General features: G+C 41.9%; 1 protein-coding gene and 1 long non-coding RNA gene across 5 annotated transcripts in view; both read left to right on the top strand.

Moving 5' to 3' along the window:
* The first annotated feature begins 1,339 nt into the window (after nt 1-1,339).
* OSR2 (odd-skipped related transciption factor 2) lies at nt 1,340-9,080 on the top strand. 4 transcript variants are annotated; one of them, XM_060196007.1, is made up of 4 exons: nt 1,340-1,743; nt 6,001-6,581; nt 7,555-7,654; nt 8,496-9,080. In XM_060196007.1, the coding sequence occupies exons 2-4, from the start codon at nt 6,070-6,072 to the stop codon at nt 8,676-8,678; spliced, it is 795 nt and encodes a 264-aa protein (XP_060051990.1). In that variant the 5' UTR covers nt 1,340-1,743; nt 6,001-6,069; the 3' UTR covers nt 8,679-9,080. The 4 variants fall into 4 exon arrangements, with proteins under 4 accessions (XP_060051990.1, XP_060051989.1, XP_007532426.1 ...); XM_060196006.1 differs by having other exon boundaries at nt 1,341-1,743; nt 5,849-6,581; XM_007532364.2 differs by having other exon boundaries at nt 1,345-1,743; nt 5,810-6,581.
* Nucleotides 9,081-15,086: 6,006 nt separating this feature from the next.
* Nucleotides 15,087-24,511, top strand: part of LOC132539876 (uncharacterized) — a 70,479-nt gene continuing 61,054 nt past the window's right edge. Inside the window, exon 1 of the long non-coding RNA XR_009551148.1 lies at nt 15,087-15,144. This is a non-coding gene — a long non-coding RNA (uncharacterized LOC132539876). The remainder of the gene's footprint in view (nt 15,145-24,511) is intronic.

A 24,511-nucleotide genomic window follows, 5' to 3' on the forward strand; every position in this document is an offset into this window, starting at 1 on the left:
TGTCACACAACAGTATCCCACAATCTATGTCTTGCTCCACAGTCACTGTCTACTTAAACTTTTGACAATTTTCAGTTTTTTGCTTAGATTTGTCCAAGCCCTCCAATACACACACACACACACACACACACACACACACACACCACTTTAGTTGGGTTGACACATCCAAAGTCATCTTTTGGAAGTTCACTTTTGAGCAGTACTGGTTTAGGGCTGGGAAATTTGCACCCCGCAAATCTCCAGACTAGCTAGGTTTACACATACACCCCGCTGGCAAGTAGTCTGGGACAATAGGACTTTTTTGCTCAGTGTTGCCTAAAATGGGTATCTGCAATTCCTTTTCTGTCACTCGGGTCACTCTCTTTTCAGAGTGACAGCAGTGCGTTTTGGAATCGCAATCACATTCACATAGGGCTAAACCTTTACAAGAACCTGGGGGAAGAAAAATGTATTCTGCACTTCAAATTCGATTCAGTTTTCTGGCGACTGAACAATGACATTTGTTTTTGCTGGGAATAAAGACATACACGTTTCGAGAAGCTAAAATAGTATTTTCCTAAAAATTTAACGTGATTGTTCTTCACCCATTCCAGATGGATTCTTTATTGTTTGCCAATGGATTGCAGCTGCCCACCCTCTAACCAAGTTGCTTTACTGCTTATGAAATGGACATTGGTTGATTAAAGCACAAATATTGGAAGAAATGTCTCCTGGGACATTCTACATATGTCTTGCGAAATTAGTTGTCACCTCTAAAAACAAACTTTGTTCTGCAAACAGCTAGCGAAAGCAGACTACACATATAGTCATAATTGAATAAACCTATGTACAAAATGATACTTTTTTTTTAATGAGGGAACATGATCCACACTGAGGAAGACCTAAAACTGATTGATCCCCAAACACCTCTACGAAAGACACCGGTTATTTAAACGTGTTCAAATGTGGGAAATTAACCGGCGCCAAACCTAACTACAAAATGTTCTTGTAGGTTTCTCAGGGAGGCAGAAAACCAGATGCTCTGTTTCTAACAGTAGGAGGAAAAGTGACGCTGAGAAGGAAGGGGGTGGAAGAGGTGTGTGTGTGTGTGTGTGTGTGTGTGTGTGTGTGTGTGTGTGTGTGTGTGTGTATTTCTGAACGGAGATACCTGGTGTTCCGTCTCCGTGACAGTGACAGAGAAGCTCCTGAACAAACCTGTGCCTTTAAGACTCAGTTGCTATCCAAACACAAGTAAACAGAGTGGACCATTAGGGAGCGCGGAGCGCAGAGGCGGAGCCTGGGCTGTGAGCGCCCCGCGCGGGCAGGACGCCCGCCGAAGGGGAGGCGGGGCTGCTACTAAAGCCCGGGACGCCGGCCGCGAGCTGCCTAGGGAGGGACGCGGGGAGGGACGGAGCTCAGCGCGCTTGCTGCTGGAGGGTTATGGGCCTGAGCGGCTTCAGCCTGCGATCTGACTCGGAGTTGGCGACACGGGGTTCGCAGAGGCGCGGGACTCCGGACCGACATTGAGCGGGGCGCGCGGCGAGCACCCGAGGTCCCCACGCGTTCCACGTCCGCAACCTCACAGCAAGGCTGGGACCCGCTCTGCAAACCGCTGCTTGTCTTCCCCCAGACCATGTCCGCGGCTCCCGGGACTCCGCGCGGTGAAAACTGGCCGGACGTCGAACCCAGGACCCTTCCCGGCTGCGCGCCTCCCTGCCTGGACCAGGTCTGAGCGCGCTGCCCGGGCGGCTCGTGCGGAGGAAGGTGAGTTGTCCACTCCGGGCAAGGGCTGTAGCAGCCCTAAAAAAGGCAGGGTGCAGGGGCAAAAGGGCGCCCCGATTCTTGGTTCGGCGTACCACACGTTCAGAAAATAATTCCTCTGGATGCAGTCTCAGAGAATTGTGTTTCGGCTGGAGCTCAGCTCTTAGTTTACACCCAAGGACACTCTCTGTATTGCTGCTTTTAGTTTTGTTTTGCGACACTGAGTCTGAACATTCATTAAGACTTCTCATAAAAGAGAATCAATTTATGCTGAGATTTAAAATAATAAATAAATAGATAAATAAATAAATCCCACCTCCAAGGTGTTTTTGACCCAGCCGAGTAACCCTAGGCTCCGGGTTCTGGAACCGCAGTGGCAGCTCAGCGTGAACTGCTGGGACAGAGTTCCAGCCCAGCCCACGCGTTTCAGGAGGAAAACGATACCAATAGTTCAGACCTTGGTAATTCATTCCCAGTCTATGCTGGCCTTTTTAAATTTTCTTCTCACCCTCCAGTCCAGAAGGGGAAGATAGAAAGTAAGTTCCCCCAGGGTTTGAAACTGGAGAAATAGCCACAGAGAAAGGAGATTGTAGATTGTAGGTGGGGGGGGGGGGGAGGAAAAGGTGTTTGTGCAGGGAGCCCTAGATCAGGTCTTCTCAACCTGTTCGCAGAGAACAAAAGAGGGTTGGCGTTTCCAGGGGCGTAGCAGCCCAGACAGCTACTCTTTCTGCTAAACAAACTGCAGTCCAGAGCAGAACAAGAAAATTACTCACACAAGGGGAGTGAGGGAGCGGAGAGAAACAGAACCCAGATTATGCGGAAGGCATCTTAATTTAATTAACTCCTTGGGAAGGCAGAGGCTCCGTGAAGGGAACAAAAACTTTGTGGCCCTTTCCTCAGTTCACCTGATCCAGTCTGGCCATTGTTATTTATTTTTTTAAAAGCTATCTTCTTAGATCTTTCAAGGATCTTCTTAGAGCTTTAGTTGTCTGGTTTATGTAAGTTTGCATCGTGGCTCCTTCTGAAATTCAGCGAGGCTATCATTCCAGCAGTCATTTCTTACAGGCACCAACGGACAGGTTTTAGCAGATGACCCCTGACTGTATATTATTTTTAGATAATCCACTGTAATGACACCACTATCAAAGACCAAGAATGCTTATCAAATTACCATGTACCTTATTTTCTCTAATGTTTTCAAAACTTCAGTGAACTGAAATTAGTTATGTACACATCTCACTAGTGATCTGAATCTTACTGAATTTTTTCTGTACCTGCCTGGAAATTCCTTTGAAGAAGAATGTTGGGGAGAAAAAAAAAAGAAAGAAAACTAGTCCCATCTCTATGTATTTTTTTTTTTTGCATTTTCATTGATGTAAGTTTCTTTCCTTGCAAAATTATAAGTAACCAGTGGCCCAAGTGGGATAGTAGATAAATGACAGCAGGCTGTTTCCTGAAACTGAGTATAGGAACTGAGTGTTCAGCTCTAGACAAAACGAAAGTACTTTAGATCTTTGCATTGACTTAAAGTATCATTTGATATACATTTCCAGCAACTCAGCGGGAGACTGAAAATATAATCTCCCTAATTATTTACGGTGAAAGACTGCATTGGCTATTTAAGGTTGCTCTCTGTGAGAAAGAGTTTTCAGAAGGCACAAATAGCTTGCCCTTTCTTTACGGAAAAACTACCTGTCCTGTACGTTAAAATAAGCAGATGCTACAACATAACACTTTTCTAACACCATAAAACGGGGCTATAATGTTAAATTTTGTGTTATAAATTACTTAGAGAAAGAGTTCAGAAGATGGCACTCCACTGTCTGCTGGCAGGATTAACCTATATGCAGAGTTCACTTTGTGGGCATGAAATTAAAATCACAGGACTTGGTGTTCCTTCCATGGACAACACGCCTTCACCACAAGCCCCCAATATAAAGAGGGAGGAAGGGATGGAGAGGAGGGAGGGAGGGAAGGAGAGAGGAGACAAGAGAACAAGGTGAGAGTTGTACTTTGCCTCTTCTTTGTATTTCTAAGAAATTTAGTCTGGGAATACACCGAAATAATAATTTTAGTTTCCTCTATGAGGAAGTCACTTTTTAACACTAGGAGGAAAATAATATTTGGGGGCTCTGGAAAATCTCCATTACCCCACAAAGGGGGTAATTTATTATAATTAATTTATAATACTTAATGGAAGAAGGCATAATCAGATTCCTTTCTCCTTCTCTCCCTACTCTTGAGAGTTGCCACAGAACAAAAAAGAATCGTGATTTGTGGTGGGAAAGCTTATCACTAATGGAGGTTTACAGTTTCGGTTGAATGGTCTAACTGAACCCCTCTGACTATTACACACCTTTCATTAACTCAGGGTCTGAACTCCCAGACCGCATACCAGCAGGAGAAGCGGGTCATTAATAAATCCCTGTCTCCGAACGTTCCAAACGGAAGAGATGGGGAGGGAAGGTGTGTGGGCCTGGCTGAGGCCGCCAGATTCACCCTTGCCTCAGCGCTGAGTCTTGAACGCAGCCCCCCTAAGCCAGCCCTCAGACAAAGAGAGGGAGCCATTGATCACAGTTCTCAGCGCGTTAAGAGAAGACAATTCTGGTGCTGAAAGGGGTGGAGAGGGAGGGCAAGGAGATCAAACTCCCCACCTCCCTGCTGGGTTAGAAGTCTGGCCTAGCCACTGGTGGTTCCCAGGGGCCTGCCTCCTTCTCTAGGCTGAAAGCGCCAGGCTGAGCGCCGGCACCTGAGAAACTACCCTCACACTGGGCCCAGGTCCACAGAGACATCTGACTCTTCTGCTAAAAGGGGCCTGGAGGTGGGAGTGTTTGCCCAGAATGCAGGTGAAGTGCCTAGTGAGCCTGGGTCTGAAAACAGACCTTTGAGCCCCCACCCGAGTCGCAGAAAGAGGAGAGTGCGTGCGCCCAGCTAAAACCTTGGCCCCAGACCCAGGGGCGGAGCGCGGTGGCGCGCGTCTGCCCGCACACTTCCTGCTGACCAGCTGAGTTCCCCCAAATCTAGGTCGCAGGGGTCCCTATCACCGCTTACCTTTCCGTCCACGGGGGCTCCTCTCATCTCTCTGCTCTAGTCCCTTCTCTCATAGCTTCTTGGGTGGCGGGTTTGCGCCTCTGTTAGGCAGAGAAGCCTTTGCAGGCTCCCTTGGAGACCTTGGAGTTCTGTCTGGGAGCAGGAGTTCGGGTCTCCCCAGCGCTCTTCACCCGCTCCCCACGCGCGAGAACCCGAACCAGCTGGAAGGGATCTAGCGTGAGAGCGGATGTGGTGATGGCCTGGGGATGGTTTCTTGAAACGAGGAGGGTGCGTGAGCTCCCAAGGACCTACATCATCCACGAGGATGATTTTTCTTTGCTGGGACTGGCCGGCGCTGATGAATGGGATATGGGAAAAGGAAGAAAAAAAGAAAGCCTTCGAGGTCAGCGCGGGGCGAGGCGGGCCCCTCGGAGAGCCCGGAAGCACCAAAAGCACCAGGCTGCACCCTCCCCGTTCCTGCACCCAAGGCCTGCGCGGAGCCCTGGCGCGAGAGGCCGCCACTGTGGGGCTGAGCCCCGGGCCCTCGAGCCAGGGGTCCGACACACCACCCGTCGTGCCCCGAGGAGCTCGGAAGCGCCGCGGGGACATAAGCTGGACCGCCGCCTGCAGGCGTTGGTGTCACGGGCCATCGCGGTTGACCGCTCTTCGCCCGAAGGGTGGGGATGGATGGACTGGTCTCTGGGTGGCCCCGACCGAAGCCCCTGGTGCCCACCGTCCTTTCTTCCCGGACAGGGGTCTCCCGCTCCGTGCGTGCAGGGACTCTGACCTTCCTGAGGGCGCCAGGATCACCAAGGAGCCTGCCGGGCTGGTCACCCAGACCCCGCGAGTTGAGCTCGGGAGGCTCTTTGAGGCGAGGGCTGGAGTGTGGTGGTGGTGGGGTGGGGGTTGACTTAGAAGGAAAGTTCCAAGGGGCCGCAGACAGCAGACTGGCGTGGAGAACAACCCTCACTACCTCTCTCTCTCTCCCTCTCTCTCTCTGCACTTTTTTTTCTTTTTCTTTCTTTTTTTTTTTTTTTAGGATTTTCTCTGCGTGCTGTTGTCTCTAAATTTTCTCCAGAAACCCACGGCCACCGGGCCCCTGAGTCTTAGAAGAAAGGGGCGGCTCCCTCCGCCACACCTTCAACACCCAGGAAAATGGGGAGCAAGGCCCTGCCGGCGCCCATCCCGCTCCACCCGTCGCTGCAGCTCACCAATTACTCCTTCCTGCAGGCTGTGAACACCTTCCCCGCCGCTGTGGACCACCTGCAAGGCCTGTACGGCCTGAGCGCCGTGCAGACTATGCACATGAACCACTGGACCCTGGGATACCCAAGCGTGCAGGAGATCACTCGCTCCACCATCACGGAGATGGCGGCAGCGCAAGGCCTAGTGGACGCGCGCTTCCCTTTACCGGCTCTGCCTTTTACCACCCACCTCTTTCACCCCAAGCAGGGAACCATTGCCCACGTCCTGCCTGCCCTGCACAAAGACCGACCCCGTTTTGACTTTGCCAACTTGGCCGTGGCCGCCACACAAGAGGATCCCCCCAAAATGGGAGACCTGACCAAGCTGAGCCCTGGGCTGGGGACTCCCATCTCAGGCCTCAGTAAATTGACTCAGGACAGAAAGCCTTCCCGAGGGAGATTGCCCTCCAAAACGAAAAAAGAATTTATCTGCAAGTTTTGTGGCAGACACTTTACCAAATCCTACAACTTGCTCATCCACGAGAGGACCCACACGGATGAGAGGCCCTACACGTGTGACATCTGCCACAAGGCATTCAGGAGGCAAGATCACCTGCGGGATCACAGGTGAGAAGGGGAACCAAGTGGGCTCCCTTCGAATGGTTCCAGGAGACCGGAGTTCAGATCGGCATTCCAAGTGTCCCATTTAGAAATCCCGTTTGAGCTAAAATATATTCCAGAGGTCCTCCCCCAGCCAGCTACAGCACCAGCCCACCACCAGCCCCCTCACCACCCTCACCTATAGTTTTCCTCTGCCATTTCTCCATGCTTGGTTTTTTTTTTTGGGGGGGGGGTGGTGGTGGTGGGTAGACACAGAGAAACTGAGAGGGAAGGAAGATATATATATATATATATATATATAGAGAGAGAGAGAGAGAGAGAGAGAGAGAAACAGACACCTGCTTGTGAAGCTTCCTCCTGCAGGTGGGGACCAGGGGCTTGAACCTGGATCCTTGTGCTCTGTAATGTGAGCACAGTAGTTTTCTTTAAAACATACTTGGGAGATGTGTCTTGAGCTCTCTGAGTATTAAGATGTCTAACCTTATCTCTGTATTAACAAATAGCAATTGAAGAAATATTATAATGAAGGGTTTTCATTGAGCCAAATCACCCCCAGGAGTGGGTTTGGGATAATAGTCTTTTGGGACTCAACTCTGTGATGGAATTTCTGCCCTCATACTCCATTACTCTGAGTGTTAAGTAAAAATTAGTCTCATTATGCTGGGACTCATCCATCCTGATTTGACCAGTTTAAAATCCCAAAGAAAACTGTAGGGGCCAAGGAGGGCTCCTCTGGCAAGATTTTGAGCTCTAGAATGTGCCTGAGTGGTGATCAGTATAGATAAAGCCAGTGTCCAGTGGCTGTTTTGAAAATTGAGGTTAACTAAACTGAATGTCACAGGGAACAGCAGTAAGAACAAAAGTACCATATAAATGCAATTAATGGGAATCATCTTCTTCCCCTTTTGTTTTGGTCCTTTCACCACTTCCTTCTGAATAAACTCAAACCATTCCAATTAAACCTTCTATTGGTTTTCAGGTATATCCATTCTAAAGAAAAGCCATTCAAATGTCAGGAGTGTGGGAAAGGATTTTGTCAGTCTCGAACTCTGGCAGTTCACAAAACTTTGCATATGCAGGTAAGTTTGTTTTCTTGTTTAAAAACAGTGGTTGGCTCCATTAAAAAAAAAAATCTGTGTCCTCCCCCCTTTCTTTCTCTTCAAAAGCTATTCAGTGTGTGGGTTCTTATCTTTAAAAGTTCTACTTAGATTAGTTTTCTGGTGGAGAAAACTGCTCTTTTGAATTTTTCATACATAACTTTAATATTTTTTAATGTAAACATTTATTTTTTCTGAAAAAGGCCACTTATTTATTATAAATCCTCTTTTTAGAATCATTCTTCTTCTTCTTCTTCTTCTTCTTCTTCTTCTTCTTCTTCTTCTTCTTCTTCTTCTTCTCCTTCTTCTTTTCATCCTATCCACCCTGCATTTAAAGTTTTTTGTGTATGGAAGGAAATAAAGGTAATTTTGGTAATGGAGGCATGGTGAAATCCCATACATTCTCTTTCCCAGGGGCCTCATAATTTGTAGCTTTCAGATCACTGAGGAATAGTTTAATTTCCCAGGAAAGAGGAGCCTTATTACCCAGGAGAATGTTGTTCCTTAAAGAGAGAGGATTAGAGTTTTTCCTTCCCCCTTTTCCTGCCTATGACATGGTGATGAAATGCAAAGCACTGGGAATCACGCAGCCCACCGAGGTGGCCAATGGCAGTTATCAGTATAATCAGCCTCTGTGTGCCTGCCTGCGTGTGTGTGAGATTGGAAGATAAGGAGCACAGATTTGTTCCTACAAGTCCCCTCTTTTGTTGTCTGTGCGGGTGTTATGTTAACGCTTGTGATACCAGTAAGGCAGAAACAACTGAGGAAAGGGTGCTGTGGTGGCGTGAAGGATTAATCCTTTGCTTGCTTCACATCTGAACAGGAATCTCCACACAAATGCCCCACATGTGGAAGAACCTTTAATCAGAGAAGTAATCTGAAAACTCACCTTCTCACCCATACAGACATCAAGCCCTACAGCTGTGAGCAGTGCGGCAAAGTGTTCAGGCGAAACTGTGATCTGCGGCGGCACAGCCTGACTCACACCCCGCGGCAGGACTTCTAGAGAAGCCCAGGATCTGTCCCGGGCCGCCGCTGCTCCCTTTCCCAGACACCTCACCACGCCTACCACCTGGGGGGGGGGTCCCCCATCCACCCCACCTTTCACAGACCCCAGCTCTCCCCTTGCTGCAGACGCACCTGCAGCTCCAGGGAGTTAACTCTTCTTCTCAAGGACTGAGAACTGTAGAAAGCCACACATATTCATCCCTTCACCAAGAGCATATGCTAGTTTCTTGTAGATATTCACAGCTCATTTTAGAGCTCTGTACAGAATGTCATGAATCTTTGTTTTGTCGTCTTGTTTGTTTTTGTATCTTGTGGGATGCATCTAGATATGGAAAATGGAAGCCAATTTTATCTTTAAAGACTGTATTTTCAAAATAAAACTTTTTCTTGTTTGTTTCAACACTCTTGCAAGTGTCTTGCTGTTTAAACTCTTGGGGATTTTTTTCCCCCTGAATTCTGGGAAAGTGGGCTGCCTCTAAGTAGTCAATATTGAAGGATAATTTTTCAATCCTTTGACTTATAAATTAAGACCTCACAATTCTCTTAATGAAACTTTAGCTTTCCCCTATTTGCACTTCAGTATTTTAGGTTTGGACAACCTAAGTGTATAGTTATTTCATTTGTCAAAGAGAAGCTGATACTCTGAGTTTTTATTCTCTCTTAAACCCTAATTTTTCATATAGTTTCTTCAGATAAAAGCAATCTGATAGTCATTATTAGTAACACCCAACTCCAGTGACTGACCTACTTGAAAGTACAAAGTGGAGAAAAACATAAGGGAAGAAAAGAGAAGGAAGCTTCTCACCAGTCCTTGACCTATTGTCAAACTTTATGATGGGCAACTTTCCTTACTAGTAGACTTTGAACACTGTGATTTAGCACTATAGACAGAAACTTTATCCTGCCTTGGAGAGAAGTCTAAAATCCTCCTACAGAAGACTGCTGGAATATACGACCTCTAGGAAGATGGTCGACAAAGAAATACAAGAGAAAAAACTTAGTTGTGCTAAGTCTAAAGATGGAGATTCTTTCTTCTAGAAGGCTTGCATTACTTTGCAAAGTAAACTGAGGTCATTAGTATGGTTTCCATTGGGGCCAGGTGGTTGCACACCTGGTTGAGTGCACATGTTACTATGCGCAAGGATCTAGGTTCTAGTCCCTGGTCCCCACCTGCAGGGGTAAAGCTTCACAAGTGGTGAAACAGGGCTGCAGGTGTCTCTCTGTCTCTCCCCCTCTCTATCCCACACCCTTTCCTCTCAATTTCTGGATGTCTCTATCTAATAAATAAAGATAATACCATAAGAAAGAAAGAAAGAAAGAAAGAAGGAAAGAAAGAAAGAAAGAGAAAAGAAAGGTTTCCACCATTGGTTGACTTTTTGCTACTGGAACAATGCCTGAAATACAAGTTACTTGATGTATAGAGGTTGTGGCAAATATGTAGTCATCATCTGAGGCATTTCAACATTTTCCAAATAACTGCTGGGGAATAAATAATGCACTAGTATAGTTAGGAACTTGTATAGGACATGGGTGGGAGAATTGGAACTAAACAATACGAGAGACAAGAAAGAAAACAACTGGGCTTATATAGAACATCAGAAGAACCTGTGACCCAGTAGCCTAGTAAGTTCTCATGAACTTTAATGCGCAGATTTTTTTTTTTTCATTTGTAAGGGGATGACATTTTGTCTTTGCAGTGATACCAGGCAGTATATTCTATATCTTTATATCAGAATCCTCCAGAAAGGTAGGTAGGGATCTGAGGATAAGATTCAAACTTCTCACCATTGCCTTGTTCTGTATAATTTAGGAGGAGAGGTCAGAAAGTGTTCCACACTCACTGTTTACCCTGTTCTCAGGAAAGCATATTAGAAGTCACTTGTGCTTCTCTCCAGAAATAAATTCTCTTCAACAAGGTGTGCACTCACATTTTCTGCATCTAATGTTTACACCAATGTATCTACCAACATGGCCTTGGGCCAAAAACTTCACTGAGAAAAGGGGGAAGGGATGAAGTATAGGGTGTATGGTATTTAGAGGAATGAAGCTATTTGTTTTCTTTGTTTGTAAGGAATTAACTCAATGACCTCCTTACCCCTACTCTCTCAAGATCCTGTCTCCATTGGCACAGAAGATTTGGATACTTTAGAGCAGAGTTACACATTGACTGTCCCTAGAGCTGCCTAATCCTGCAGGCTTTTTCCATGTCCTCAGTCTTGCTACTCCACCCATCCCAACTGACTACACACGTCACACTTCCATGGCACAGGGTTCAGGGGAATTATCAGAAAATGACCCTTGCTCACAGTCAAACTCAGGCTTATACTGGAAGTCCATATCACAGCAGCATGCAGATAGGTATAAGCTATTTATCTTAGTTGAATGAAATGGGAATCAGAAGTAAGAGAAGTGAGGAAAGACATTCCCATTCTAGCACACACACTATTTCAAAAGTTAGGTGAATTTATTTATGATTGATTTTACGCAGTTATTAATTTACTTATTAATTTAACAGATGTACTTTCCATGTGCCCAGGTCCTGTGCTTGCTTCTAAAGACTTTTATGTTCAGTTCCTGTCCTTCTATATCTATTGGCACATTCTTGGTTTCTTGACTAGGTAGGTAAATTTTTTAAAAGTACATTGATACTTAATTTAACAGTTTCTGTTACTCTGAACACTTAAAGTCTCTATCTAGACTAAATGAGGATGTGGTTTCAGAGTAGATGCCTTCAACTCTTCATGATTTCAGGTCACCTTTTGAACAGTAGGTTTCTCTCTGAATGCTGAGTTTTTGTTTTCTTCCTTTTTTAGAAGGTTCAAGCATGCAGGAAGTAAATTTTATGTGACAAACTGGTAAGACATCATGGGGGAAGTAATATCTTATGAAATTGGTCTGCTGAGGTTATTTGTTTATTTATTTTTTGTTTAGAGGTGAGTCACTATTTGAGTTTTAGATTAGTTTGCTTTCCTTACACCCTGTACCATAGTCAGCTTATGAATCAACGCTCTGAGGAGTGGGAAAAATTACAAGTCATAACCACAATGCTGAAGAACTTCATAATCAAACAATTAAGTAATCAGTTGTGACTTTAATCTTAATTTGCACTGTGTTGAATTTTTAAAATAACTTCTAGGGGATAGGAGATAGCTCAGTAGAGCAATAATTGCCTTACAGTACCTGAGGACCTGGGTTTGAGCCCAGCACCACATGGGAGCACCATGGATGACATTAGAGGAGTTCCACAGATAGTGAAGCATTGTTAGAGCAGTTCTCCTCTCTCTGTGTCTGCTTCACTCCCCACACTTTTCCCTCTCTCTCATTCTCAAAAGTAAAGTGTAAAAATATTTACTAAGGGAGGCAACTCAACATGCTAGAGGTCAAGGACTCATTCTCTGTCACTGCATAAAAAAGAATAATTAGTGGATTACTTTGTAATTCACTATAATATAAAATTGTGAACATGAGTTAAATGTACATTACACTAGTGATAAAATGTAGGCAGTTCTTGTATTGGTGCCTTTTATATATAGTCACTAAAGTTACAGAAGTCCTCTTTTCTGTGAGAAACACTTTCTAAAGTTAAACCCTAGGACAACTAAATATTTTAAATATTTCATAGGTGGGACTTAAGAAATATAACAATGACAAATATAGCGTGAAACATTAATAAGCCATGGTCTATTTCCATAGATCCAAGGATTCAAAAAGGGAGAAGAGATGTTGAAAAGGGATTGGGGGGCGGTGGTGGTAGTGCAGTGGGTTAAGTGCACATGGTGCAAAGCACAAAGATCAGCTTAAGGATTTCAGTTGAGCCCCTGGCTCCCCACCTGGAGGGGGGTCGCTTCACAGGAGGTGAAGCAGGTGTGCAGGTGCCTCTCTTTCTCTCCTCCTCTCTGTCTTCCCCTTCTCTCTGGATTTCTTTGTCCTATCCAACAACAATAATAGCAATGACAACAATAATAATAACAACAAAAATGATAGATAACAAGGGCAACAAAAAGGAAAACATAGCCTCCGGGAGAAGTGGACTCGTAGTGCAGGCATTGAGCCCCAGCGATAACCTTGGAGGGAAAAAAGAAAAAAGAAAGAGAAAAGGGATTGGGAGTCCAGTGTCCTATAGTAGAGGGAAATGAGAATCTGGTGGGCGAGGAGTCCTGGTCTATCTTGAGGAAATGTGAAACTGTATCCTTGTGGCAATGACATTCTCATAAAACAACATTTCCTCAATATATTGACTGGATTGAAAAAAACTGAATTATAAATTGACCTAGAATACTACTAATGATGGAATTAGAGACAGTGAATAAGAGTTTCTTCTACTCTTCATTTTATGAGATGTTAGTGGAGACATTTGGACATCATCTAAATAATGTTCAGACTGAGAGGTAGTTCAGCAGGTAGAGTACATGCCTTACTATATATGGAACTCTGGGTATGGGAGCACCAAAGGGAAGATGGTGGATGGTGGTCTCTTCCTCTTTTTATTCTCTTAAATAGTTTTGCAGGCATGCAGGAAAACCTTGGCTTACTCCCCAGAATGAGGACATTAAAAAAAAGTTTAGTCCGATATCCTTGCCCCAGTTTTCATTCTGGAGAGGGTAACTTTTCTCTGGAAGGCAGTCAGGAAGTATGCAGTCTTGAATTTTCAACAGGACAGGCTGAATTAATTCGGATTGAACATAGGGCAGCATCCATAGCAACTTTAATACAAGAAGGACATTACTATAGCATAATGGTCATTATTTTTTCTTACTACCATAGTAATTTTAATGTTACAATAAAGAGAGAAAGTTGATGAAACCATATAACACATGGCAAACAGGAATGACTTTACTTGGAGGATTAGCTGTGCTCACCTTTATTAGTGTATTATATTAAGATTGTATTTCCCAATCTTTCCTTCTGAAATGTAGCTAGCTTGTGATAGCTACCTCTGCTGACAGCAATAAGCAATAAAGGGAGTGGAGAGTCAGAATGATTCAACTTCGATGACCTGAGATAGTTCAAGTTCATTCCTGTTTCTTTCCTTTATTGCTTGTCGTTCATCCCCCCCCCACACACACAAATTACCTAATTATCTAAATTCTTTTTTCTTGAAATTATCCAAGTCAAAAATGGATAGGGGAAAACTATAAGTAGTGCTGATGGTTGATATGTTAGGAAATGTTAAATTTCAATGCTATATCTATTAGACTTCTACTTCAACAAACAGAAAGCCTGACTGACAGGGGCTTAAAAAGTAAGGGATCTGGGAGTCAGGCGGTAGCGCAGCAGATTAAGTGCACGTGGCTCAAAGCGCTTAAGGACCAGCATGAGGATCCCATTTTGAGCCCCAGCTCCCCACCTGCGGGGAGTCACTTCACAAGCTGTGAAGCAGGTCTGCAGGTGTCTGTCTTTCTCTTTCTCTCCCCCTCTCTGTCTTCCCCTCCTCTCTTCATTTCTCTCTGTCCTATCCAACAATGACAACATCAATAACAATAATAATAACTATAACAACAATGAAAAACAACAAGGGCAACAAAAGGGAAAATAAATATTTTAAAAAATGAAAGAAAAAAAAGAAAACAATATAAAAAAAAGTATGAGATCTGTTTTCTCATTTAACAAGTGTCTCTCAATAGGATACAGGCATGCAAAATGGATTGGAGTGATAAGAGTTTCCAAACCCAGTTCTTTCTATTTTTTCTCTTCTTCCATTTTTAGAATGTAGATTAGTTCCCTTCAAGGCCACAAAATGGCTAAACCAACTCCAACACTAGCTCTAATGATTCCTTCTCATCCATATTCCACTGGCAGAAAAGTAACTATTCCTTCCTTGCATCACTTTTTTTTTTTTTTTTGCTTTTTCCCTTCTTTTGTTGCCCTTGTTGTTTTATTGTTGTTGTGGTTATTTTTATTGTTGTTGTTATTGATGTCGTCATTGTTGGATAGGGAAATGGAAGAAGGGAAGACAGAGAAGGGGAGAAAAAAACACCTGCAGACCTGCTTCACCACCTGTGAAGCGACTCCCTTGCAGGTGGTGAGCTGGGGGCTCGAACCGGGATCCTTAAGCTGGTCTTTGCTCTTCGTGCCAGTCCTTGCTCTTTGTGCTTAACCTGTTGCACTACTGCCTGACCCACCTTGCATTACTTTTTAAGAACTAAGTATTTGTGTCATAAATCCAACTTGTACTTCCCTTGGTTATATTTAAGCCACATGCTCCTTCCTCAGTGAATCACTGACAAGAGGACTTGAAGTCTCTAAAGATAAACTAAATGAATTCAACATCTATGCTCTGAAATGAAGTCAGTCTCCCCAAAGCCTTTGACTGGAGAAAAAGAAGAAAAATGAAAGAAAGAAAAGGAGAACTGACTTTTGTGGGTATTAACTGATTTTTTTTTTTTTTTAATGCAGTCTCTGGCCCAGGAGATAACTTACAACTAGATGGGAGGAACATAACCATGGGAAACTCTGGATTCCAGGTACCACATTGGGACCACTATGGGGAGCACTATGGGAACTCCATGAATAGTGGAGTGGTACTAAACTGTCTCTCCTGTCTTTCTATCTTTCCTTTCTCTGTCACTAAATTAAAAAAAAAAAAAAAAAAGGAAAAATTCAGCTGGTAGGATACTCTGTCATTTTGCACTGGTAGTGGTCCTGAGTTCATTGCTCCCATAGAACTGCACTTTTAAAAATGCAATTTCTGCAACAGGGAAAATGGTCTAGTGGGTAGAGCACAATACCTGCATGCCTGTGGCACCAGATTTTATATTAGCTCCAAAGCATTACTCTGAACCCTTTCTTTCCCCCTCCTTTCTGTAAACAAAATAAGTATTTTTAAAAGTGAATTTTCCATTAATAGCAATGTTAGGAGAAGCTTCTGTTACAAGCACAGTATAGTTGAAGACATATACAGTAGTATCCAAACTATAAACAAAACAACAACAAAAAACTAGGCAGATGGGGGTTGGGTTGAGCACACGTTACAATGTGTAAAAACCGGGTTTGAACCCCTGGTCCCCACCTGCTGGGGAAAAGGTTCATGAAACAAGTCTGCAGATGTCCCTCTGTCTCTCTCCCTCTCTACCTTCCCCTGGATTCTCAATTTCTGAGTGTCCCTATCTAATAAATAAATAAAAATAATGACAAAAAAAAAACCTAAGCAGAAACAAAGGTCAGCAGATAATAAACCAAAATGCTAATAGTAATTACTCATGAGTAACAAAGAGTACATTTTTCTTCTGTCTTATTTTTCATCTCTTCCAAATAACATGTGTTACTTTTACAAAGAAAAAAAGTAATAAATATATTTTTAAAAATCCAAGATAAAGTCTTAAGTTCTTTAATATTTGTTTTTATCTTGCTTTACAATCTCCAGCCAGTCTTTGCTGGTCTTTTTTCACACACTTACATATATCTTCATATTTCATCTATATCATTGCTTTAATTTAGTTAAAGCTTTACTTTCTAGTTTCCTTAATTTCTATGCTAATCTCCTTCTTAAAAATATTTTCTTTTCTCTGAGTTTCTGTATCCAGATGCTCTGCATTCTCTATTTGTAAGAGTTTCAACAATTCTAAGTAGGTTTTCCTCTGGTTAATAATTCATTAAAATTATCCAGGGCTTTTATTTCTAGGCTCTCTCTAATTCAGTGTGGGTGAATCCAAATTCCTGATGATAAATACTATATTTAAAATATATATTCTCTTGGGGCTAGGTTGTGGAGCACCTGCTTGTGTGTATATACAATGTGCAAGGACCCAAGTTCAAAACCCCCCCCCCCCCCCCCCCCCCCCCCCCCCCCCCCCGTCTCCACCTGCAGGGGAAAAACTTTACAAGTGGTGAAGCATTGTTGCAGGTGTCTCTCTGCCTTTCTCCCTATCACTCCCTTTCCCTCTCAATTTCTGGCTGTTTCTATCCAATAAATAAATATAATTTTTAAATTTAAATATATATTCTCTTTATTTATTGAGCAGAGAGAGAGAAATTGAGAGGGAAAGAGGAGATAGAGAGGGAGAAAGTGAAGTAGTTGCAGCACTGTTTCACCACTCTCAAAGTTTCTTCCCTGCATGGTTTGAACCCTGGGCCTTGTGCATGGTAACCTGTGTGCTCAACTGGGCCCACCACCACCTGGCCCTTAGGACTCTGCATTTTAAGCAAACACTTTAGATAGTTCTTATTTGCATTAGAGGCCTGGAACTTTTGCATTAGCCTTTGACACCCTCACTCCTTTATCTTATCCCTCAGCCATTTATGATGTGCCTACCACAATAAACATAAAACCAATCAACCCACTTTTCTTTGTTTACTCCTTGTCCTTGAAGCTGTCAATTATTTCCTGTCTTAATTCTTACTGCACTTCTATGATCACTCCATCTACTTTTCTTTTCTTTTTTTAATTTCAATTTCTATATTGGGGGATTAATGTTTTATAGTCAACAGTAAATACAATAATTTGTACATGCATAACATTTCCCAGTTTTCCACAAAACAATACAACCCCCACTGGGTCCTCTGCCATCATGTTCCAGGACCTGAACCCTTCCCCAGAGTTTTTTACTTTGGTGCAATACACCAACTCCAATAACTCCAGTCCAAGTTCTGCTTAGTGTTTTCTCTTCTGTCCATCTACTTTTCTTTTCTTTTTTTTTTTTTTTTTCCTCCAGGGTTATGGCTGGGCTCGGTGCCTGCACCATGAATCCACCGCTCCTGGAGGCCATTTTTCCCCCTTTTTGTTGCCCTAGTTGTTGCAGCCTCGTTGCGGTTATTATTGTCATTGTTGACGTTGCTTTGTTGTTGGATAGGGCAGAGAGAAATGGAGAGAGGAGGGGAAGACAGAGAGAGAGGGGAGAGAAAGATAGACACCTGCAGACCTGCTTCACCACCCGTGAAGCGACTCTCCTGCAGGTGGGGAGCCGGGGGCTCGAACCGGGACCCTTACGCCGGTCCCTGCGCTTTGCACCACGTGCGCTTAACCCACTGCGCCACTGCCCAACTCCCTGTCCATCTACTTTTCTATTGATATTGCTCACAGACTAATTTTTCCCTTTTTTACATTAATAGACAGCTTTGGGTGTTTCTTTTCCTTCTTTGTCTTCTTAACGTACCCACCAATTTAAAGAGGGAAGAGAAGAGAGTGTAATGACTGATTAAGATGAAGAAATCACAGAGGTAAAAATAAGAATAAATTTTTTCAATTTATAAATTGAAATATTGTCATGAAAAACTTACTCCCTCTACTCTGTGTAAAGAACATTAATATTCTTCTGTATGAAGAATAATAATGTCTTAGGTATTGGGATGTGGGTGTATACTTGTTTTAACATCAGAATTAAATGAAAAAAATTTGGATGATTTATATTATATATGCATTATATATTATATTATTATTATACTTATGTTTTAGAGGACAGTGTCATTTTTTTCAAGACCTGAAACTGTTTAGAGAGATTAAAAAACCATCTAACATCTTTGAGATTTGGTTTCTCAAATGAAATTTTGCTCTATACAAATTTTAAGGTTTTCTCTAACCTATAAGCCAGAAAATACTAAGATATTTAGTATATTGAACCAAGTAAAGGACTCTGGGGTGGGGGATAATGTTCAGGTCCTGGAACATGATAGCGAAGGAGGACCTTAGGTGGGGGGTTAGAGTGTTCTTCAGAAAACTGAAATATGTTACACATGTAGCAACTACTGCATTTTACTGTCCACTGTAAACCATTAATCCTCCCAATAAAGACAAAAAAGGAAGGAAGGAAGGAAGGAAGGGAGGGAGGAAGGAAGGAAGGAAGGAAGGAAATACCAAGATATTGCCATTACTTTCCTTCCATAATATTTTTGTGGACTCATTAAAAATAAATTGTGGGGAGCTGGGCAGTAGCACCCCAGGTTAAGTGCACATAGTGCAAAGCACAAGGGCCAGCACAAGAATCCCGGTTCTGGCCCCCCATTCCTCACCTGTAGGTGTGTCGCTTCACAAGTGGTGAAGCAGGTCTGCAGGTGTCTGTCTTTCTCTCCCCTGTCTTCCCTTCCTCTCTCAATTTCTCTCTGTCCTACCAACAACAACAATAACAGCAACAACACTGGGAAAAAGATGGCCACTAGGCGCAGTAGATTTGTAGTGCAGACAACAAGCCCCAATGATAAGCATGGAGGCAAAATAATAATAATAACTATTATTATTATTAACAAATTATGGATTTACCAATACATTTCTACTTAAAGTTGTCGTACTGTCCATTTTCTTATTTTATTTTATTTTTTTAAATATTTATTCCCTTTTGTTGCCCTTGTTGTTTTATTGTTGCAGTTATTGTTGTTGTTATTGCTGTCGTTGTTGTTGGATAGGACAGAGAGAAATGGAGAGAGGAGGGGAAGACAGAGGGGGAGAGAAAGACAGACACCTGCAGACCTGCTTCACCGCCTGTGAAGCGACTCCCCTGCAGGTGGGGAGTCCGGGGCTCAAACCGGGATCTTTATGCTGTTCCTGTGCTTCACGCCACCTGCGCTTAACCCGCTATGCTACTGCTGGTCTCCCCTCCATTTCCTTAAGAATTCTTATTTTAGAGGTCCTTTAAGAGGCTTAACTGAAAGTAATATTTTAAACTACAGTGTAAATGCATTATTATTTTTCAGATTATAGAGCAATGATTTTTTATTCAAAATTTAAACAATGCAATAATGTAAAAAGTTCTTCTATATTTATTTATTGCCTCCAGAGTTATTACTGGGGCTTGGTACCTACACTATGAATCCACTTTTTATCTGTAAAAGTTAGCCCAAAGCAGTGAAGTCCTGGCAATGATAAAGAAGTAAATACACAAATAAATTACTATAGGATCTATTTTTCCCATATCAATATAAATAAATATTAATCTAAAGTACTGGTGAAAAAAATTCTTATTTTTAAGAATTATTTTTGCTTATTTACATGAAAGGGAGAGAAGGGAAGAGAAACTCTGACATATGTGATGCTAAGGATTGAACTCAGGACCTTGTACTTGTCAGTCCAATGTTGTAGCCACAATGTCACCTCCCAGGCCATGAAAAAAAGATCTCTCAGTACTTTAAAACCTGAAGATAGATTCTTTTTACATAGGAAAAGAAGAGAATCATTCTGTTACAGAAATCTACAAAATTCCACCTTTAAATGACAACCTTTAGTCCCTTACTTCATGACAGCAGTTGAGAGAACGCCTTAGGCTTTTGAAGATTCTTCAAGGTGTGTCATATTAGGGCTCACATGAGTGCACAGTGATAGACCTCCCTGGCAAGAACTGAAAGATACAGTTCTTAAATCCCCTGGTGACCCATTATCCATGGATCATTGACAAGACAGAATGTAATAGCTCCGATCTCTCTCTCTTTTAATTTAACCAAGGTAAACATCCCTGTGAAACTGTACTGTTCACACGTTACAACTTTTATCTTAACAAGAATTTTTTTTATCTAAACAAGATTTTTTTCCCTAAATAAGGAAAAAAAAAAAGAAGTAACATTAAGTAGATATACAAATGCCTTTGTATCCTTTATTATATTTCAATATTTGTTGAATGAGGAAAGATAGCTGTCTAATCACAGAGACTGCAACTGTGAAACTTTTCCCACAACCTACTTTTCCAAACAGATCATCTAAAATGGCACAGGACATACCATTTGGAATATCAAGTTAAGTAATATGTACTTTGCCTGTTTAAAGACAATATTAAGACAGCAGTTCAGTTAGGGTCATATGTCAGAATTTAATTACTCCTAATTGTTTTTGCTATCATCTGACAATTCAAGTGCTTCTCTATTTTCAAGCTTACATCACTTGTGAACTGGGTCATAGTTATTAGCTCTCAGAAGGACTTATTCACAGGCCTCTGCAATATTCACCATGTGCTTTTGCAACATCACAAATTGAAGGTGCTGTCTTATAAATGTCATAATGTGATGACAGGACATGTTTCTAGATGGTTCTGATCTAGATCCATCTGGTCTAGATCCATCTAAAAGCTTTTCCCTCCCCCTCCACTGGCTCCACTGTTTTCCTTTCTATACCAGAGCAAGAGAATGAGAATGAGAACAAGAGAGAGAGAGACTATAGCATCACCCTACCACTCACAAAGCTCCCCTTTGTATGGTGTTGCACATGGCAAATTGTGTGCTCTCCTGCACCCCCCACCCCACCCCCACCATCGTGGGCCACCCCTGCCTAAACACTTCTTATTTTCAGTTCATCTTTTTGACTTCTATAGAGATGCTGCCCCTCTGTAGAAATAGAAAAGGAAGCTAGTACTCTCATTAGTCAATTAGTACTTCATTTTACACCTAGGTTAAATAAACAAAGAAATAAACAAACAGTAACCTGATCAGCTGCTTTCATAGAAATCTAAGCAAGTGAATCAGATATTTTGGTCTAGACTAGTGAAGTCGAGCCCAGAGATTTCAATTGAGAAACTTAAAGATATCTGCAGAAAGAGACATGGGTAAGAATATTGCTTGCTTTCAAAAGAATATAAATGTCCACTAACTAATGATTAATAATTATAAACATTATGGGATACCATATAGTTATACAATGGATTAGTATTATACATAACAGAATGTATTGCCCTCAAACACATCCCATGGTGTGAAAAAAAGCAAGCTCGAAAATGACAAGTATACACCATTCACATAAGATTTGAAGGCATTTGATATGTAGTGCATATAAATATAGCATAAGTACAAAATGTTATTGAAAAGAACAAATGCCAAATTCTGATACTAGTTACTTTTAAAGACAAGAAAAAAGAAATTAGAAATTGGTGCATAACTTGAAGGACTCCAAGTTTATTATGATATTTTACTCCTTAAAAATATGAAACAAAGAATCGGGCGGTAGCACAGAGGGTTAAGCACACATGGCGTGAAGCACAAGGACTGGCTTAAGGATCCCAGTTCGAGCCCCCAGCTCCCCGCCTGCAGGGGAGTCACTTCACAGGCAGTGAAGCAGGTCTGCAGGTGTCTTTCTCTCCCCCTCACTGTCTTCCCCTCCTCTCTCCATTTCTCTCTGTCCTATCCAATAACAATGACAGCAATAACAACAATAATAGTAACCACAACAATGATAAAAAACAACAAGGGCAACAAAAGGGGAAAAAAATAGGGTCCAGGAGCAGTGGATTCGTGGTGGAGGCAAAAAAAATAATAATAAATAAAAATTATATAACAATGGAGTCAACATAATATAACAAATGCAAGGTTTTAAATTATACTAGTCTATATATGTGCTTAGAAATTTTCATAATAAACTTTTCATTCAAAGAAGAATCAGATTTTAGAGATGAAGGGGAGTTCAGGGATCATCTAATATTGGATTTAATGGACAGCTACTCTATGATGATTGAGTTACTCTGATATGTAAGAGAAAGTAGTCCTCCACACATCTTGAACTTATATTCTAGTGGAGAGAGAGACCAAATAAAAAATAAACATTAAATATAAAAAAATCAATGTTAATAAGGAACACATAGAGTACTTCATTTCAGAATGAGGAAATTTAGGCCAAAGACGGTTAAATGAAATTCTCAAGATGCAATAGTCTAGAACCTTCTCCTTAACCCCCTCCCTTTCTACATACTTCTGCTCCCCCCAGTTACTTCCAAACTTAATGGTATTCTTGTTGGTGGTGGTGTTAGACACAAACACATTGACAGTGTCTACTTGACTGGTAGCAGTCTCTAAATTAGCAATATAAGGCAAAAGATACAAATTTATCAAACTAGCAATTAGTTAAAATAGCCTTTGAAGTTATTGAAATATTTTGAACATGGCATTAAATTTACACAATTTTCTTATTAGGTAAGCCAGCATTATCTTCACTTCAAAGGTGAAGAAAGAGGTAACTGGGGGAGTTATTTGTGGGGTGAAGTAAATTGCCTAAGGCTCTAGAGGAAATAAGAGTGACAGGCTCTGGATCAGAATTCAGAACTCTCACTAATCTAGTGCAAAATCTTGAGTACATTTCTTTCTAACCTCTCCTTTCAGGTCAGGGTGCCTCACTTTCACATATTTCTGTAACACCAACACTGTTGTTTTGAAATTTCCAAGATAAGGGTCCAAATACTAATATCTACTCAGACAGGTTAGTTTTATACTTTTGAGATTGCAAATTCATTAGTAAAAATATTTAATGTAAGCCTTTGTGTCCATTTAAGAGGACTAACTTTTCTCACCAGATGATCTCAAATAATACATGGGGAAATAAATTTTGCAGATAATCTATTCAAAGCTTTGAAGACAGATTTCAGGTAAGCTTGTACCCTCTGAGGGAGCATAAAAATTAGGCAACTATGGTGACTTAATCTACCTATGTGATGTTATGACATCTACTTATAACACTTTAACATCCATAAAGTTTCTTTTTTAAAAAAGTAATTCTCCAGTGGGGTGGTGAGGCATTTGATCAAGCACACAGTTACTATGTGCAGCTTCAAGTTTCTGCTCCCTACCTATAGGGGGAGGAAGCTTCACTAGTGGTGAAATAGGTCTGCAGGTGTCCTTCTTTCCTTCTCTACCTCCTCCTCCCCTCTCAATTTTTCTCTGTTCATTCAAGTAAAAAGAAAAGGGAGGAGGAGTTAAAAAAAGAAAAAAAAAAAAAAGGAAGAAGTGGTTGCTGGAAAGAGTGGATTCTCAATTCAGGCACCAAGCTACAGCAATAACCCTGGTGGGAATAAAATAAATAAATACAATTCTATTCATTTCTATTAAACAGTTGCTTTTAATATTATGATAGTCAAAGGCAATTGTTGCAGCTTCTTCTATTGCCTGTATTAATTTTTTAAACTGTCACTTGTAGAAATCAAGTCCTTATGGGGGGAAATGAGATTAGAATTTTCATTATTCAAAATAAGAAAGTACCATATATATATATATAATGAAATAACACTCAGCTATTAAAAATGGTGATTTCACCATTTTTAGCCCATCTTGGATGGAGCTTGAAGAAATCATGTTAAGTGAAATAAGTCGAAAACAGAAGGATGAATATGGGGTGATCTCAGGCAGAAGTTGAAAAATGAGACCAGAAGAGAAAACACTAAGTAAAACCTGGACTGGAGTTGGTGTATTTCACCAAAGTAAAGGACTCTGGGGTGGTTGGGGGGAGAGAGTACAGGTCCTGGAAAAGGATGACAAAGGACCTAGTGGATGCTGTATTGTTATGTGGAAAACAGAAATGTTACACATGTAAAACTGTTGTACTTACTGTCAAATGTAAAACATTAATCCCCCAATAAAGGAAAAAAATAAAGTAGTATGTGGTCTAACACTATTTCTACCCAGGAATCTATCAGCAGATCTTACGTCTGTATACTATATACTTCCCCTACAAAGCTGGTTATAGTTTTATTTTGAAATGCATCATATTGATTGGCACAGGAAGACTCCAGAATTACTTATTATCTTAATTTTCCAATGAATTCTTTCTCCCCTTGGCTGATGTGTGAAGTTAAGCTTCTAAGGGCTTCTTTAGTGTCCTTATTAAGACCATCTGTAAAGAACATCAGAATGAAGTGTTGAATTTCACCCATTTGGATTTCATTAAAGTGTCTATAGTTGTCAAGCATTTAGAAAGTCAAGACACTAAGAGTTTGGGGTTTGACCCAAAGGAAATTGGTCCTTATTATAAGGCTAAACAGGAGGGATAACTGAGCCAAAGTTTTTAAGGGAGTAAGACTAAAAAAAAAGTCATTCTAGGGGGTCAGGTGGTAGCGCAGCGGGTTACGCGCACATGGCGCAAAGCACAAGGACTGGAGTAAGGTTCCCGGTTAGAGCCCCCGGCTCCCCACCTGCAGGGGCGTCCCCTCACAGGTGGTG

The sequence above is a fragment of the Erinaceus europaeus genome, chromosome 8, assembly GCF_950295315.1.
Source record: "Erinaceus europaeus chromosome 8, mEriEur2.1, whole genome shotgun sequence".
Taxonomy (NCBI): domain Eukaryota; kingdom Metazoa; phylum Chordata; class Mammalia; order Eulipotyphla; family Erinaceidae; genus Erinaceus; species Erinaceus europaeus.

Excerpts from the sequence above, each read along its gene's own strand:
- OSR2 (XM_060196006.1), top strand. The coding sequence starts at position 5,926 with ATGGGGAGCAAGGCCCTGCCGGCGCCCATCCCGCTCCACCCGTCGCTG. Across the intron at positions 6,582-7,554 it reads GATCACCTGCGGGATCACAG|GTATATCCATTCTAAAGAAA; the intron begins GTGAGAAGGGGA and ends ATTGGTTTTCAG. Across the intron at positions 7,655-8,495 it reads ACAAAACTTTGCATATGCAG|GAATCTCCACACAAATGCCC; the intron begins GTAAGTTTGTTT and ends ACATCTGAACAG.